Consider the following 18,725-nt stretch of genomic DNA (forward strand, 5'->3'; position numbering starts at 1 on the left):
TTATATTTCTTCCCTACCAGAAAACACTGTCACAGTACAGACAGTGCCCAAATGTGGACCACCCAACAGGTAGGACAGCTTTCTTCAGAGGCCCAAGAGCTACAGCTATGACCGCCAACTCAGATCATGTTAGAAGAGACTATGGTGGTCAGTTTGTTCAATTTTATATCAAAACAGATGACATGGGGCACCTGGGTAGCTCAGTTGATTAAGTTGTCCAACTCTTGATTTCAGCTCAGGTCATGATCTCAGTGTTGTACGAATGAGCACAGCATAGGGCTCGGCACTCAGGGGGAGTCTGCTTGGAATTCTCCCCTCTCCCACTCTGCCCCTCCCCTCGCTGCGCATGCGCACATATGCTCTCTCAAAAAGAAAATAATATAAGTTATATCCTTTCATTCTTCTGCCTTGGCTTCCCAAATCACTCAAAGTAAGTGCCAAAGTCCTTACAAGGCCCTGCTTAGACTGCCACCACCTGACACCCTGGCCTTGCTGTTCAGTAGCCTGTCAAGCATGCACCTGCCTCAGGGCTTCTGCACTTGTTGCTCCCCCTAGCACGCTCTCTCCCAGGTATCTGCCTGGATCAGCCCCTTGCTTCCTTCCGGTCTTATCTCAAATGTCACTCATCAGTGAAGCCTTTCCTGTTCATCCAAGTTCACATACCATAACAAGCTCCCTTTGTGCCCCTTCCCTTACTAGATTTGTTTCCTTAGCACTCACTCTATCTGACACAGGATATATCTGTTTACTTCCTTGCTTGTTTGTTAGCCACGGCTCCTTTCTAGAACATCAGCTACATGAGGAAAGGACCTGTGTTGTGTTCACAGCTGGATCCCCATTATCTGGCACATAGCTTGGTTGTAGTCCCATAACTGGCAGAGAGTAAGTGCTCAATACATATCTGTTGACTGTGTAAACAAAGTAAATAAAGAACAACTTAAGAGCTGTGCCCAATGTCCCACTTTTTCCATTGGAACGGACATGAGAGTCTGACTACCAGAGGGCTCAATGGCTGAAAGGCTAAAGCTGTCAGGTGTCCAACCATGTTCAAACTTGTAGTCCACCCAAGGCAGCTGGTTTGGCACTGATGACATGGCAAGCGTGGGATGCTACATAAGAAGAAACATCTAAAAAGAAGAGACAGAAATTATGTGGGATGGAAACACCTGGTTTTCCAAATCAGAGGGAATATATTACCTTCTGAAGTTTCATTGCCAAAAGCAATGGAGCTGCATGACCCTTCCTGTCAGTAGCTTTACTTATATGGCAATACTGTTCCTTTTTAAGGCACAAAAGCATTTTTTTAATTTTGGCGCAAAAGCAATCGTATAAATGAACTAAACGCATTTATTGGAAGATAATATATAGCATGGTTAAGAGCATGGATGCTGGAACCACCTGCCTATATCCAAATCCCAGCCCTCCACTTCCTATCTGTATGACCTTGGCAACTGATTTAATTTCTCTGTGCCTCAGTTTCCTTTACGAGAACTGGATCAGTTGACACACACAAGGCCCTCATGAAAGTATTAAGTGCTTGCTATTATTACTACTTTCAAAACACACAGGAACCAGTCTTTCCAAATAAGCCTTACTCTCCTCTTCATTCAATATTAATTAACAAACAGAGCACCCACTATATGCCAAGCACTGTGACAGGTGCTAGGGGAATGCCTAGGTAAATAAAGACTAGTTCTGCCCTCGCCGGGCTCATAATTTATTAGTGATCATAAACATCCCTGGGATTTGTGTTTCAGGGAGTCCAGGTCTCAAGAAGCAGGGTAGGGGCTGGCCAGCTGGGTGCCCCCACAGTAGCAGCTCCTCACATAGATGTTAAGGCAGAAACAAAAGGAAGAGCTCTCTTTTTGTGTTAGCACCATGGGAAGCAAACAGCCTACTACCTATTCACAATTCATTTCTGAAGGCTTAATAAGCAATCCCTGATTCTTGCTGTGAGCCAGGAAGCTGTAAAGCTAACAAGACCCTTCATGATGTAGCCCCTGCCGACCTCTCTTGCCTCGGCGCTGCCACCAACTAGCCTCCCAACCCCGGCCCTTCACTCCAGCCTTCTGAATCTTCCAACAGTTCTTCCAACACGCCATGCTGCCTCACAGCTCGGTGCCCTTGCTGAAACGCCTTCTTGGGCTATCCAATTTCTACTTGTGCTAAAGACTCAGGTCCGAGGGTCTTTTCCTCCAGCACATCTTTGTCAACATTCAAACCTGACTGAGAGGCTCCTAAAATGTGCTCCTGAGGCATTTGTCACAAAGGACAGCAACTGTTGTCACTGAGGTCTGTGGCTGTGGCTGAGGTCTGTGGCTTCTACCAGCTTACCCAAGCCTAGAAAGCAAGGTGGTATCTTGTAGGGTTTTGTAATCTCAGCCTCTAACAAAGGGCTTGGCACATTGTAGGTGTTGGGTAAATGTATGACTGGGGACATCTGAAGGACACTGGTTTCCCCTGTTCTCTCGTTTCCTTGATGCCATGCTTGGCACTGTCATTATCAGCCTCTTTCAAATGACCACAATGCTCCTTAAAGAAAAATCTTAATAAAAAAAAAAAAAATCTTTACTCAATTGTCACCTTTCCAAATGAAGTTCACCTTGAATCCCCTATTTCACACTGCAACCTCCCCTCCACCTGACATAATGCTGACCACCATATCCACCTTTCCTTATTTTCCACATATACGTTATCTTTAGATCCTGGTTAAAACTCTGCAGTGTAGGTATTTTAATCTCCTGCCTTTTCTCTTAGTAATCTCTACCCTCCCCGCCCTGGGGGGCTTGAACTAATGGCCCGAGATCAAGAGTCACACACTCTACTGCTGAGCCAGCCAGACGCCCCTTTAATCCCATGTAAGCCAGAAACTAAGTTCAAAGTCTAAGTCATGTGCTCAGGTGACCGCAGGTAAGTAGGTGGTTGGAGATAGGTCTTCACTGATTCCCATCCCCAAGTGCACTTGGGAATTTCATCCTCTTTCAACAGGTCAGGTGGTTCTCCAGAGAGATGACATTTCTTGAATGTTATAAAACCTGCTTGAGCTCAATTTTTCTAGACAATCAAGCCAAGAATTTTCTCTAATGCCCTGATGGGAAATCATATGCCCCCAGTATGCTATGGCGTGCTACAGTTTCCTTAAGAGAGAAAAGGGGGAGAAGAGTCTAGGACTCAAAAAGAAACATGGTCTCAGTTTTTTGGGTCATAGAAGATCATGAGGTATTATCTGGGGTCACTGGTTTTAGAAAATGTATGGAATCCTGCCAAACCTGAGCTGATCCGCCAGGAGATCTGGGATAAGTTTTTATTCTGTTCCCAATTGTGTTTTAAAAATTTTGTGATGGCTGCACAACTCTGTAAATAAACTAAAAGTCATTGAGTTGTACCCTTTAAATAGGTGACTTGTATGGTATGGGACTTCCATCTCAGTAAAGCTGTTATTAAAAATAATAATATTTAGGGACACCTGGGTGGCTCAGTCAGTTGAGGGTCCAACTCTTGATTTCGGCTCAGGTCATGATTTCAGGGTCACTGAGATTGAGCCCAGGGTCAGGCTCACGCTGGGCATGGAGAATGCTTAAGATTCTCTCTCTTTCTCCCTCTGCCCTTCTCCCCACCACCATGCTTGCTCTCTCTTTAACAAAAAAATGATAATATTTGGGTTTGGTTCAGATCATGGTTTATGGTTCAGTTTGGGTTGAGTCACGTGAAGAGGCCGAGCAAACAGAGAAAAAATGCGGGAACCACTTCACTATTTGACCCAGAGACGTTATAATAAGCTGAAATCTTTAGATAATATAATAAAATAGACCTGCAAATGCCTTCTCTTAAGTGTTACAAGTTCATATATTAACGGACAAGAGGTTTGCTAAGCGCCATCCAAAACCACTGAAGATCAGGTACCTAACGGTTCACATACATTAGAGCACTCTAAAGTCTGAAGTTGGTAATGATCATTGCTTCTAAGTTATTTTAAAAAGGATACATAAATAGGTGATGGGTATTAAGGAGGGCACTTGTAGTGACGAGCACTGGGTATTGTATCTGAGTGCTGAATCACTAAACTCCACCTGAAACTAATATAACACTGTATGTTAACTGGAATTTAAATAAAAACTTTAAAAAAAGAAAAGAAAAAAGAAGTACGAGTTAGACATAGGGGTATGTCCCTCATGGAAGAGCTAAAGGAGAGGAAATGACTGATGGATAAATTTCTTAAAAATCCGAAGTTGGAATTTAGGGACATGAATAGCCTTTATTATCAATAAAACAGAGCCTATAAAGCTCAGGAATCAGGAAATGCCATAAATTCAAGTGTATGCAATATCCATGAGTGTATTTCTCTGCTTATTCATAAGACACAATCACCAGACATCAAAGAAAATTCCTTCTCACTAGGAACTTCTTAATACTTGTTGTTCAATATGGTCAACCTCAGCATACTAAATAGTGTAAAAGGAGCCAGAATTATTACAGTTCTCAAGTTTTTGTTCGAGGAAAGTTATGTACTCTGTATGAGAAATCTGATCTCTCACAAACAGAAAAATAACACAAACTGTTTTATTTGTATATTTATAATTTACAAGCCAACTTCTTCCAAATGAAGATTTAAGACAGTCAAGAGCATTGGCAATAAAACGACTCTTGTCCACATGTTAACTAGTCTTTTTCTGTCTAGCATCGTCTTTAAATAGCGGTGTGCCTAGCACACAGTAGGGAGTCAGGATATATATTAATATATTTATGACTGAACAAACACAAGGGCAAATATAAAATCGAAGAAGCTAGAGGAAGATGTTGGTAAAGGACAACAGCAAGATGCACATTTCATCAACCAGGAGTGTCCAGTGCCAACATCCCGCATGGCTATTGTAGTGGCTGCCTATTCAGCCTTTGTGTACGATGTACCAAGTACTGGGTGTAAAGTGGTGAACAAAACATGGAAGTTAATTAGTCTTTTTGGGTAAATAATCTCATTCCCCTGAACTACAGGGCGTCTCTGACCAAAGAGGGCCAATTAGAATATTTGCCTGAGATTTTTTCTGTGAACAGAGATGAAACTCACAGATGGCCCACAGACCCAGGGTTAAGTTCCATCTGCTCTTGCTCGAGGTAGCTTCAACTCTGTTAGCTATCTTGGAATCTTTATAATAAATCCTCTTTTAATGCACAAGGTAAATTAAGGTGACTTCCTATTACTTGCAACAAAAAAATTCTTCTGTATATAACTTTCGATATACATAAAAGATTAGTGAGGCCAAGGGAGGTTCAATGACTTATCTGATCTGGAAAAAAACCACAGATCTGACTCCCATTCCTATATCATAGGTCCAAGAAAAAAACAAGCTTTAGAGAAAGGAATCGACATGCATCACCTCATGAACCACGGAGCCCAGCAGGAAGTCCAGCCGCTGGCACAGTTCTCCAAGGTTTGATAAGCTGCTGGCCCTATGAGCACTATCAGGATCTCTTGCTCCCCTCAGGAAGGTGTGGATCAAAGGTTCTCTGTATTTTGAGACCATGTCCCCTACAGGGAAAAAAAATTAAAACATGAACTCAAAATCTTTAAAAATAAATTTTCAAGTTCTTAAAAAAGGAATAATGAGGGGCACCTGGGTGGCTCACTGGGTTAAGCATCTGACTTCAGCTGAGGTCATGATCCCAGGGTCCTGGGGTCGAGTCCAATGCAGGGCTCCCTGCTCGGCAGGGAGTCTGTTTTCTCCCTCTGCCCCTCCCCCAACTCATGCTCTTTCTCCCTCTCTCTTACTCTCTCAAATAAATAAATCTTTTTTTTTTTTTAAAGGAAGGTATGATGATACTATCATGGTATATAGTATGGTGTTTTATACTTTCAAAGTACTTGCATAACCATTAGAAATCATGCTCTGGGAGAATATTCAGTGTCACATAGGAAGAGGGCTAGTAATTGACCATTAGACTGAGTGACAATGAGGTCACTGTTGACCCTGACGAGAATGGTTTTGATGGACTGGCAGGGGTGAGAGCACGAGAGAAGTGACTCTAAGAGAATGCGATAACTGTGCACAGAAAGATCACTTTAGGAGTTTTTCTGCAAAGCAGATCAAGGAAATGGGGTAGCAGCTGGTCAAGGAAGGGGGAGTCAAGAGAGGTTTTCGTTTTATTGGAAGAGAGGAGAAATAGTACACTAAGACATTCAGAATTGTCATTTTACATATGGAAACAACTTCTTCCTCCACAGGTTTGTCAAGGGCTAAAAATGTTTTGTATTGATCTAGGTTCTGAGGCTCTAGTTCCAAAACCCAAGTACAAATACTTCACCTTTACCTTTTTTGTAGCCCTAAGGCTACATGATATCAATAAGGTGACAAAATGGTTTCTGAATAATGCTTAAAGTCATCTGTTCTTAATCATCAAAATGATGAATCACAAACAACAACAACAACAACAACAAAACAAAACACCACCAACTTGTCCTATCAGGCTCAGCTCAAATACCATGTCCTTTATGAAACCTTTCCTCAGTTGGCCTTAATTAGTCCTCCTGGGAAGTCCCACAGTTCCCTGAATTTAAATCACTTTGGCTTAAATCACAAGTGTCACTAATGCCTTGATTCCTTTTTGCAGCCTCTCTCATTAGACTATGCATTCCTTGAGGGTAGAATTTTGTTCCCATCAGTTCTTAGTAATCTTTGTATGTGCTAGGTACTCAACAAATGCTAACTGAACTGAATCCATTAATTTATTCAACAAAACAAAATTACATGCTAGGTATCATGCTAATGTTCTAGGGGTAAAATATATAAACATAATCTTTACCCTCTAAGAAGCCCAAAGTTTAGGAGGTGGGTACAAATGGGTAAGTACCAACAATCTCAGGATTTGTGATAAAATGTCCCAAAGCCATCACAGAATCAAGCAGAGGTTGCCTGGAGGGTCCAGTTTCACTAACCTCAGTCACTCTGGAACGGGGAGGAGGAGGGGAAATTGCAGGATGAAAGGTAAGAGTAGATAACAAACAAGTGAATGTTAACCAATGTAGGGATTTAGAGTTAAAAATGAGTGGCAAAGACAAGGAACTATGTGCTAGGCACTGCGGTAGGCCTGGGGATCCAATCATAAACAAGAAATAGTCCTTGAGAAAAATTTTAGGAAGAACATCGAGAGATATTCATTCATCCAACCAATCTTACCTTTGTTTTTTTTTTTTCCTTTTTGTTTTGTTTTGTTTTTTAGTAAACTCTGCCCCCAACATGGGGCTTGAATTCACGACCCCAAGATGAAGGGTCACATGCTCTACTGACTGGGCCAGCAAGGTGTCCCTCATCCAGCATTATTTCAAGTATGTTCTCAGTCTGGAGGTAATAAAACATGAGCAAGAAGGTAAAAGTCCCATCTTCATGAAACCTACTTCTAGTGGGGGAGAAAGATAATAAATGGTAAATAAGTCTTCCTGCAGCAGAAAGGGTTATGAGGAAAAGTAAGGAAGGTGTATGGGGTTGCGGCGGGGGAGACTGAGAGCCAGGGGTGAGGGCTCTGGGAAAAGCTCTCAGAGGAGAAGACCTGAAGGAACAAGTCATGAAGACTGTGGAGGACAGTGCAGAGTAAATGGACAACAGAAGTTTGATATTCAGTGTAGATATCATAGGGCTGTTTCTTATCCTGACATTAATAAAACCACAATTTAACGTTCCGTGTATATAAATTCTGGCCCTACTTGAGCTTCATTACTACTTTCCAAATGAGCAACCACTTAACTGCAACCTCCACCAATCCCATTCCCAAGAACCTAAGAACCCAGAGGAGACAGCCAGGAAGAAGGAAGGTTAGCATCTCAAGGGCCCTGCATTGTACCCCATCACTGGGCTCTGCGCTATGGTGTTGTTGGGTTTGGGGCTAGAAGAGCTGGAACACTGTATCCACTCTGTGTTTCTCAGTGCCCTGCCATCATGTTCTCTGCAACCTGCTCTCCCTCAGAGCTCACACACACAGCCTCCATTTGTCACACCCTTGCTCGATCCTGTTCTTCTTCATGGATCTACATCTCTGCTCCCATTTCCTGGGGGCCACTGCTTGCCGCTGATGAATCCTCCCTCCCCCGAACTCCTATCATGCTATGCAGCTAGTTTCTTAAGACTACTGGATTCTAGTCTCCAGGATGGGGGTCACTCCTGACCAGGTTTCTATGTAGAACAGAGTGAATGCATGTAGTCAGAGAATATAGCTTCCAGGGCTGCAATTTGATGCAGGCAGAGATTTTCAAGATCCTACATAAAGGGTTCTTAATTTTAGTTTTAGGGATCCTTATATGTCACATTTTATTATGCACATCTCATTGGCATTCTCCCATTTTTGCATGCAAATAGCACTCTAATTTTGTTCACGTATCCGTCATCTCCCCTGCCCCAACCATCACCCATGTGATTCAGGCTAACGTCTTCAAGGGTCTAAGTGAATCATGGTAGACACATCCCTTTGCCTTAACTGGTTTATGCATGGGCATGTAACCTAGTCTGAACAACGAATTGTGAAGGAAAATCTGTTAAAGACATTTTATCTCTGCTACGATAACACCTTAGAGTTACTGCAGTCGACCTGAAACCATAAGGGACCAGAGGATGAAGTCAATAGCTTAGGCTGGCAGAGCAGAAAAATGAAAGGAATGTGGATCTTCAAAGTATCATGAAGCCAAAAAATTAACCAGTCCTGGACTTTTTATTTTGTGTAATGATTCATTCCTTATTATTTAAAGCCAGTTGAGTTGGGAGTTCCTATTATCTGCAGCCAAAAGCATTCTAACATATAATATGAAAACTGGAATGTTCTTTAAAATTATAGAACACTTTGGAGCACCTGGCTGGCTCAGTTGGAAGAGCATGCAACTCCTGATCTTAGGGTCGTGAGTTCAAGCCCCACGTTGGGTACAGAAATTACTAAAAACTAAATAAACTTAAAAAAAAATTGTAAGGGGGCGCCTGGGTGGCTCAGTGGGTTAATGCCTCTGCCTTCGGCTCAGGTCATGATCTCAGGGTCCTGGGATCGAGCCCCCCATCGGGCTCTCTGCTCAGTGGGGAGCCTGCTTCCTCCTCTCTCTCTCTGCCTGCCTCTCTGCCTACTTGTGATCTCTCTCTCTGCCAAATAAATAAATAAAATCTTTAAAAAAAAAATTGTAGGGCATTTCTATGTCAGTTCAATGTCTACCAATGCAAAGTCAGAAAAGTTAAATTTGCCAAAACAAAGGAACTTAAGACAGTATATGCTTTTTTAAAGGACTGAAAATCAGTTTCATAACAAAATAAAAAAAAATTAAACCCAATAATTTTCTTTCTTCTAATTGCAATTTTAATTGGTACGAAAGTGCAGTACACAGCATGACTCTTAAAATATCAGCATACGATACATGTATATGACTTTCTCAAAGAGCTAAGTCATCCTTAAATATCTGCCAACCTATTAAAACATCAGCATGTGTATATATATATATATATATATATATATGACTTTCCCAAAGAGCTAAGTCATCCTTATATATCTGCCAACCTATTAAAAAAAAAAAGGTGAGTAACTATTTATAGTAGTAGTTTATATGAAGGAGTTATATGCTGAGCATATTTCATAACTACTGACTAACCCATTTCATTATGAACTAAAACCTTGGGCTCTGGGACATCTGCTACTATTCCTTCATTTCTGATTAAGCAACAAAACCTTAATTATCCCATCCTGGAGGGGCTGAGTTTAGGGTTTATTTTATTTTTTAAAAGATTTTCTTTATTTATTTGGGAGAGAGAGAGAGCGAGAGCGAGAGAAAGAGAGCATGAGCAGCGGGGAGAGGGAGAAGCAAGCTCCCTGCTGAGCCAGAAACCCGATGTTGTTTATTTTTGTGTGTTTTTTTGTGCATTGTTGGGGTTTTATTGTTTTTTGTATTCTTCTTTATCCATCCATCATCTTATAACATCCAGATGAGATGTTCTTATTGCTTCAGTTGAAACTCATTTGGACCACAAGATTCCAAAATCTAATTCACCTTTTGTCTTTAAGATAGCACATACTTGCCCCCTGGCAAGAGCAAACAATTCATTACCATCCTGTCACCTTGTCCCCTTCAAAATACACATATTATATGGCTTTTACAAAAAATGGTATTGATTTCTGAATTTCCTCACCCCCATATTCAGAAAGTACCCACCACAGACTACATTATTTGCACTAAGGGATACCCATGAGGAGTGAAGTGAAGTTAGAGAGACCACCATCTTTTCCTCAGGCATTTCTGAATGGCTTAGGAAAATGAACACAGTAAATCCAAGCTCACTTTTAGAGACTTACTCAAGTAGATGCTAGGCAGAGAGGTTTATCTTAGTTCAGCTCTAAGGACTCTTACTTAGTGCAATGATGATGACAACACCTGGCTATTTGCATTTTCATATTCTTCTCAGGAAGTCAGCAATAATCAACCTTACCGAAAAGCACACAGCTGTGTGTTCAAGGAAGCAAGTGAAGGAAGTAGATTTGTTTGAACAAACCTGATAAAAATGAGTTGCTTTGGAAGGTGAAAAATCAAGAGTATAGTGAAAAGAGAGATGAAAAATTTTTTAACCTGCCTATGGCTTACTTGTATCAATTATCATCTATGTGAAAAGATTCTTTTCATATATTAGGATTTGGAAGATTTTTACCAAGCTTTCCAATGGAACTTTAAAGTCCACACTGATAGATTAATTTACGAGATCCCAGCTTCTTTCACAGAAGAGGTGAGATGATTTGCAACGAGAGACACTTATGTAGTGGAAGAACGCTATCAGATCTGAATTAACATAGTCACTTCTGGAGCCAAGGGACCTGCTGATTTCAAAGGCTCAACCACTCCCCTAGTTAACTGAAACAGGTCCTAAAAGTGAAATAGAGAAAAACTGAATGAGAAAGAAAATGCCACCCCTGGCCAAATCCTTACATCAGCCTATTAAAAACTCCATTATTAATGTCTGGGGACTCCTCTATTCCTTCTTTCTTCCCTCCCTTCTGTCCTTTTAATTAAAAAAAATTTGGGGCGCATAGATATGAACACAGATAAAACCATTCCTCAGTACTCTATTCTATCTACCAGTAGGAAGTAACTAAGAAATATCCTGTCCTGCTGGCTAAGGTGCTGCTGCGTAAAACCAGTTACATTTCTCAAAGACCAAATGATCACTTAGAGCCAGCACTCCTGTGTGATCAGAAGTTTATATGCATGCTGAATGTTTTAGTCCAGTGTTTCTCAAACACAAACAGAGGCACTGAAATTGTGCAGCGCGACTTGATTCTAATGTGAATCCAGATGATTCAAAATTATTGGTAAGATGAAAACGCAACATTTAAAAAATTCCTTTAGAGAATTCACAGACCCCTGAAATAGATCAGATTTAATCTCCAGGCTTCAGTTTGAGAAATGCCCTTCCAACTAGCCAATTTAATGAAAACATTTGATATGTACTACTATGGGGAAGGGATTCCATACGGCACTAGAGATTGAGAGAGAAAGGAGATTTCGTTCTTCTAATAATTTTTTTTAAGTAGGTTCCACTCCTAGCACGGAGCTCAGTGTGGGGCTTGACCTCATGACCCTGAGATCAAGAGTTGCCTTCTACTCAGTGAGTCACCCAGGTGCCCTTGATAATGCTTTTTTTTTTTTTTAAATAGACTTTATTTTTTAGAGCAGTTTTAGGTTCACGGCAAAATTGGGCAGAAAGTACAGAGTTCTCATATACTTCCAACCCATCTTTCCCCAGACTCTTCAACTAGCAACATCCTGCACCAGAACCAGACATTTGTTTCAGTTGATGGACCGATACAAACACAGCAAAATCCCCAGAGCCCACAGTTTACATTAATGTTCACTCTGGTGTTGTACACTGCAGGGGTTGACAAACGTATAAGGACATGTATCCATCACTGCGGTATTATACAGAAGAACTTCACTGACCTGAAGATCCCCTGTGCTCTGCCTTATCTCTCATCCTTATCTTTCTTTGGGGGCTAACCCCTGGCAACTACTGATCTTACTGTTTCTATAGTTTTGCCTTTTCTAGAATGTCCTATTGTTCCAACAATATCATATGGTACATAGACTTGGCTTCCTTCACTTGGTAATAGGCTTTTATGGTTTCTCCATGTCTTTTCATGGCTTGATAGCTCATTTCTTTTATGTGCTTTAAAAATTCCACTGTCTGGGTGTACCACAATCTATTCTAATCACCGACTGAAGGGCATCTTGGATGCTTCCAAGTTTTGGCAATTATGAATTAAGCTACTATAAATATACACAGGCGGGTTTTTGTGCAGATATACGTTTTCAACTCAACTGCGTAAATACTAAGGAGCATGATTGGCTTATATGGTAAGAATATGTTTAGTTTTATATGAAACTGCCAAACTGGCTTTCCAAGTGGCTGAAGCATTTTGCATTAGCAGTTCCCCACTGTTCAAATCCTTAACTTCATGCCCCCCATGACATGACCCTGCCTATTTCTGGTCATATTTACCTAGCAGCATACCCTTTGTTACAGTAACCTGGTATAGCTAATTTAAATAATCCAGTGGAATATTATTTGTCAGTAAAAAGGAATGAGGTTTGATAAATGCTGCACCACAGATGAACTCTGAAAAGATTACATGAAAGAACACAGTCACATACCAAAAAAACAAACATGTATGATTTCATATATGGAGATGGAAATGACCACAGTAAGTAAATCCTTAGATAGAAAGTACACTTGTGATTGCTTGACTGGTAATGGGTATAGAATTTCTTTTGGAGTAATGAAATGTACTCAAATTGACTGTGGTGATGGTTCACAACCTTGTGAACACCCACAAAAAATCCTGAACTGTACACTGTAAATGGGTGAGTTATATGGTATATGAATTATATCTCAATAAAGCTGCTTTTCTAAAAAGGAAGTTTTGAAAGTAGGAGGGGTAGGAGGACTAGAGAATCTATTTTACAATAAAGCTGGGAAAAAATAACATATAAAAATCTTCACATACTAGAAGAGAAGAGGTATGTAGGAGCAGAATCTGATGTACACTGCTGCCTTCGAAAAGCTCAGAGACCAAAGTCTTGGGGCGAATTCTATGGAGAAATTGCAATGTCTGCTCTCCTCAAACATGAGGCAGGAGAGCCGGGTTCTTTGATGATATGCCCACTACAGGAACCAGATTCTGCCCCTGACCACCAATAAAGCAGAACCCAGAGCTTTCCCTCTGCTTTGTGAATGGCATTGCTTCTGCCAGCTCTTTGCTTCCTTATTTGTCAGTAAAAGATGGTGCCAATACAATTTCAGTCTTTACTACTTCAGAACTGGCACTTTAAGGAGTGACATTTTTAAAAACCTTCTAAATTAACTTCCAGTGCATCAGTCTTTTTAAAAAAATATTCAGTGTAATTCAAAAGTCTCTTAAAAGAAGCAAGAAAAATACTGAAGATTTAAACCTAGAGGTCCTTGTATATAATTGGCCATTTGGTCCAATATTCCATCTCTACGCATGGCTGTGCCAAACCACATGTGATAAACATTAATGCAAGGAGAGTTAAGATGTCCTGCAAATATTTTAAAACCTCTGTGCTCCTGCCCTTTTATTTTGTTTAAATCAAATCTCTTTTGCTCTTTATTTCCCTGCCCTATACGGACCAGACTCAAGTGGAGATAGAGAACTGGTCTTTCTCTGCATATCTTTGAATCTTAATCTTATCTTTGCAAGCTCCCAGATCTCAATTACAGTGTTTAAACCCCCTCTGTAATCCAACCAGTTCAAGTATGCTCTTCCTTTCTCTAAGATGACACTTTTTGCATTTTCAGTTTTTATATTAGTTATATTGGGGAGAAATAAAAAAGTAAAGATGCAAAACCGTTAAATGATACAATACATACTTGATTTCACTAAATTAGGGTGCCTGGGTAGGGCTCAGTCAGTTCCACTACTGCCTTCCAGCTCAGCTCATGATCCCGGAGTCCCAGGATTGAGTCCCACATCCGGTTCCCTGCTTGGCAGAGGGTCTGCTTCTCTCTCTGACCCTCCCCTCTCTCGTGCTCTCTCTCTCTCTCTTTCACTCTCTCAAATAAATAAATCGATCTTTAAAAACATTTTTTTCACTGAATTAGTTACCAAAAAAGGATAGAGAGAAACTACTTTCCTCTCATCTTGAATTCCCATTTATTCTGGAATGAAAATGGTCCTTAGGGGTGACATTATGGACAGCCACATGCCCTCACAGAAATATTGCTGCTGATCCAATCAGTGAGGAAATAGTAGCTAAAAAAGAAATCCAATTCTGTTCATGTACCCTATTATGTCTTCCCTAACGTCTACTCCTTTTTCCTCCATTCCAGAACCTAGACCTCTACTTCACTGTTGGAAGCAATACAACAGAACTACCAGTTGCTTGTAACACCTCATGCATACATGTTACTGTGCTGTGTGGACCAGAGTCAACAGAGATTATAATTTCTGTCAAGGTCAGAAGGAGATTCAATAGACAGGGCAGATCCTGACAGGCAGGATTTCCCCTCCAAGAGCTATTTAGAGAATTAAATAATTTAAAGGCAATTAATTTTTGATGAAATTCATCATTAAAAAACTCATAGGTAAATTTTTATCTATTAACAATTACCTTTCGGCCCTGAATATCCCCTGCAGCTCTGGGGAAATCATCTCTTTTCTGATTCAGGTCTCCCTCCCCCACAGAGCCCTTTATGAACAGGGGAGAGATTTTAGTGAAGATCAATTATGCAGCTACAGATATAAAATGCTGGGGAATAAAACAGTGTTGTGCACACTTGCAAGCCTTTTATCTGCAAAGCCCTGTGTGCTTATTATCTTGTTGGAGCCTCACAAGAATCTGAGGTAGGTAGGTAGGAAAAAAATCCTATTAACTCTGTATTACAAACAAGGAAAGAAAAGTTGAAAACAGGCTGATCCTGGGGCGCCTGGTTGGCTCAGTGGTTAAGTGTCAGCCTTTGGCTCAGGTCATGATCCCAGGGTCCTGGGATCTGGCCCCACGTCAGGCTCCCTGCTCGACGGGAAGCCTGCTTCTCCCTCTTCCACTCCCCCTGCTTGTGTTCCTGCTATCACTGTCTCTCTTTCTCTGTCAAATCAAAAAATAAAATCTAAAAAAAAACAAAACACAAAAACCCAGGCTGATCCCAGGTCACACAGCTACTGAAGGACAGACAAGTTTTCAGGACCAGGCTCCTGTCTCTAGGCAGAGGGTTTTTCCTACTGCCATCAAGATCTTTACTTGGCTCTCCATTAAGATCAGCAGGAACTTCCGTTCTGAAACAAAGGACATAAATGTGGCCAATGGATTCCCCCACATCTCTGACATTTCAGTCCCTGCAGTTTTGTTCTTTCTCTGTTTGACTTTATAAAGCATGGGCAAAAGAGAAGCCAGGGACTAAGGCCTTAGAACACTGCACGAGCTATAGTGTATGATGGGGATAAGTTCCTCTGGTATGTGGGCAAACACCAGACTTGTCACTTTATTATCTTGTGCAAGGGTGGGCATCCTATTAATTCTAGCCTCCAGAGAAGGACAAAAAAATTCCCCTCTTCTTCCCCATTTTCGAGGGGGAAAGAACTGAACACTTTCGATTTCCTAACAATAGGAGATGACTGACAAACAACATTGTGAAAGCTGCTGAACCCCTCACCTGATGCACATATTAGGGTGCTACGGCAGGCTGCAGCCAAAGCCACCGCCTTGTCTTGATAGGGCTTGCCAGGGGGCAGGTCACAGTCGTCACTGGGCAAGAATGCTGGGGAGTCCCTGCATAGATTTCCCCCTACTGGTGCCTACTTGTCAGAACCCATGTTTCTCCCTCAGGCTAATTGTTAATCTGCTGCTTTTGGTTTTTCATTCATACTGTTATTCTTTTTAAGGTAATGTAACCAAGATGTGACCCTGAGCTATGAGCAGGTTAGCAAAGATTTCCCAGGTTCTTGGTCCTCCCTTTCCTGGGTCTAGTTTCATTGTCCCGCATCACACAGCCCACAGAAGCAGGGATAGTTTACTTGCAAACTGTATGGAGACAGACTTTGATAGGCTTACATGTAACCAGAGGAAGACCCCTGTAGGACAAGTTATTAAATTAAAACAAAACTGTCAGTGGGGCTATTGTTGGTGCAAGTGACCCTCCCAGGCATGTTTTAGAGAGACAGAGAGACCTTCTTGTCTCCAAACAGCAAACTGTACTGTCTTGGAGTCTACTTAAGGATTAGAACTTCATTTCTTTGGACTACACAACCTCCTTATTAAAAATGCAAAATCAGGGTCCCTAGGTGGCTCAGTTGGTTAAGTGTCTGCCTTCAGCTCAGATCATGATCCCAGGGACCTGAAATTCAGCCCAGTGTCGGGCTCCCTGCTCAGCAACGAGCCTGCTTGTTGCTCTCCCTCTCCTGCTGCTCCCCCTGCTTGTGCTCTCTCTGACAAATAAATAAATAAAATCTTTGAAAACAAACAAACAAACAAACACAAAATCATCCCAAGAAGGGCAGCCCAATAGAAGGCTGCCATCCATCCCTTAGTAAATATTAATATACCTGCCACCTCCTTTTTACAAGCTGGGAAGGAACAAGAAAGATTTGATGGTGAGATAATTTCTGAAATTTGGTTACTTTCTAGTGATAGTCAAGCCTGAGTAGGGACCTGTAAAGGGAAGTTTTAAATCAGAGGGGAGAAGGGAAAATGAGTTAAGTGAAGGGCCTGGGAGAAGTAGAGACCCTACCTAAAACTTCGACCTGCACACGGATGTTTTCTTTCCTTGTCTTCAAATGACAAACTGATGTGTAAATAAGAACCACAGATAAGTATCTTTGGGACAAAGTAAAACAATGCACAGGAAATGCTTTGTACCAATGGATTTTTGGCAACTCAATGAACTAAAGTAAAATGGAAACAAAGAAAGTTTGAAATAGGGGATGCCAAGACTTCTATAGTTAGATATTAACTAGATTACTCATTCCATTTCATCAGCCCATTGAACTTCAAGACCGGTTTAATCAGTGTATTAACTATCAGTTTACACAAAGTCACCCTGGGAGGAAATCTGCAGTAACTGACTCTGCCCCTGTATGTTACTACCAAGACAAATAGAGTAGTTCTCCCAAAAAGTGTGCCTGAGACAGGAACAGATTTCAAAAACGTGGTGGAATTTTTTGGAAGGGCAGAATTAACAAAGTAAAGCACAGAAATGTGACCACAAGGAAGGGAAAGTTCCAGGTTTATGGCAAGTTATTTTAAAAGATGAAAGAAGAAAAAAAAAACTTGGTATTTTAAATGAAGGAGATGCTCTTTACCATTTTGTAATGATGAAAGTATTAAGACCATTCCACTGACTTAATTAATTTAATTTGCTACATAAATGTTCAAACTCGTTAAAGCATGCCCAAGTGTTGGTTAGCCTCATAATATTGACAAACACAAATCAGGAAGCCTATGGCCTGAGAACACAACTTCATGTTTAAATTATTAACAGAACATTCCTCAAGTGCTACGAAATCAGGTCAAACAAAAGGAAAATTAAATTATAATTTCTTTCTAAAGGGAATATTATATTTCAATTAGATTGCTAGTGTACTCTCTTGTAAGTCCATAAATCAAAATGAATGCAAGAATCTATTTCAAGATTTGCAAAGGAGAGAATCAGGTGCTTCTCTGTCCTGTATCCTTTCACATACACACTGAAGGATCCAAATTAGTGCTTTAATTTGCTCTAAATAGGAATAGGGGAGTGAGATGAGAAGACAGAAGTATTAAGACACTGAAAATAAAAATAACAGAAGAAAACCCTGAAGCATTCAAGTATACTTAATATTGTTATCTTTGAAGAAAGGACCTTTTTTGCTAATGATATCTTGTACCTTCTGAGCCAATGATTCTTACAGTTGGTGATTTTCACAAACGAAATGCAGTATCTACTCAAATATATTTACAGAGAACTAATTACAAAAGGTAGTATTTCTGTTGCTTAAAGTAGAATACAAAGCTTGATTGAGGGAGGAAAAGGACTTAAGAATGATCTGGAAGGACAAGCCACTCCCAAAGAGACTCAACTGAAAAGCAAGTAGGAAGGTCTGTCAAAGAAACAGATTGTCCTGGGATCATGGTTACTTTAGAAAAGAGGTCAGCAGGCTTTTTCTGTAAAGAGTCAAAGGCTTTCAGGGCCACACAATTTCTCTTTTTCTTTTGAAGATGTTATTTTACTTGAGACAGAGAGAAAGAAAGTGCCTGCAGGCAGAGGGAGAAGCAGGCTCCCCACCGAGTAGCAAGCCTGATGCAATGCGGGGCTCGATCCCAGGACCCTGAGATCATGACCTGAGCAACAGGCAGATGCCCAGCCAGCTGAGCCACCCAAGTGCCCCAGGGCTATCCAATTTCTGTGTAACTACTGAACTTTGTCATTGTGGTGCAAAAGTAGCCATAGAATACTATTTATAAGCAAATAAGCATGACTGTCTTAATAAAACTTTATTTATAGACACTGAAATTTGCCTTTCATATTCTCACCATATCACAAAAGATTATTATTTTGCTTCCTCCTCTCAACCATTTAGATTTTATTATTATTATTTTTTAAGTAATCTCTACACCCAACATGGGGCTAGAACTTACAACCTCAAGATCAAGAGATGCATGCTCCACTGACTGAGCCAGCCAGGAGCCCCTCAACCATTTAAAAATGTGAAAACCATTCTTGCTTATAAGC

The 18,725-nt window shown here is 40.8% G+C and overlaps 1 protein-coding gene across 1 annotated transcript in view; it reads right to left on the minus strand.

Moving 5' to 3' along the window:
* TANGO6 (transport and golgi organization 6 homolog) overlaps window positions 1–18,725 on the minus strand; it is a 179,845-nt gene that overhangs the window by 36,418 nt on the left and 124,702 nt on the right. The window contains exon 16 of the mRNA XM_080828218.1: window positions 5,376–5,527. Coding sequence (XP_080684344.1) covers window positions 5,376–5,527 — 152 coding nt within the window. The remainder of the gene's footprint in view (window positions 1–5,375; window positions 5,528–18,725) is intronic.

This window comes from Martes martes (genome assembly GCF_963455335.1).
Source record: "Martes martes genome assembly, chromosome: 17".
In the NCBI taxonomy this organism is placed as follows: Eukaryota; Metazoa; Chordata; class Mammalia; order Carnivora; family Mustelidae; genus Martes; species Martes martes.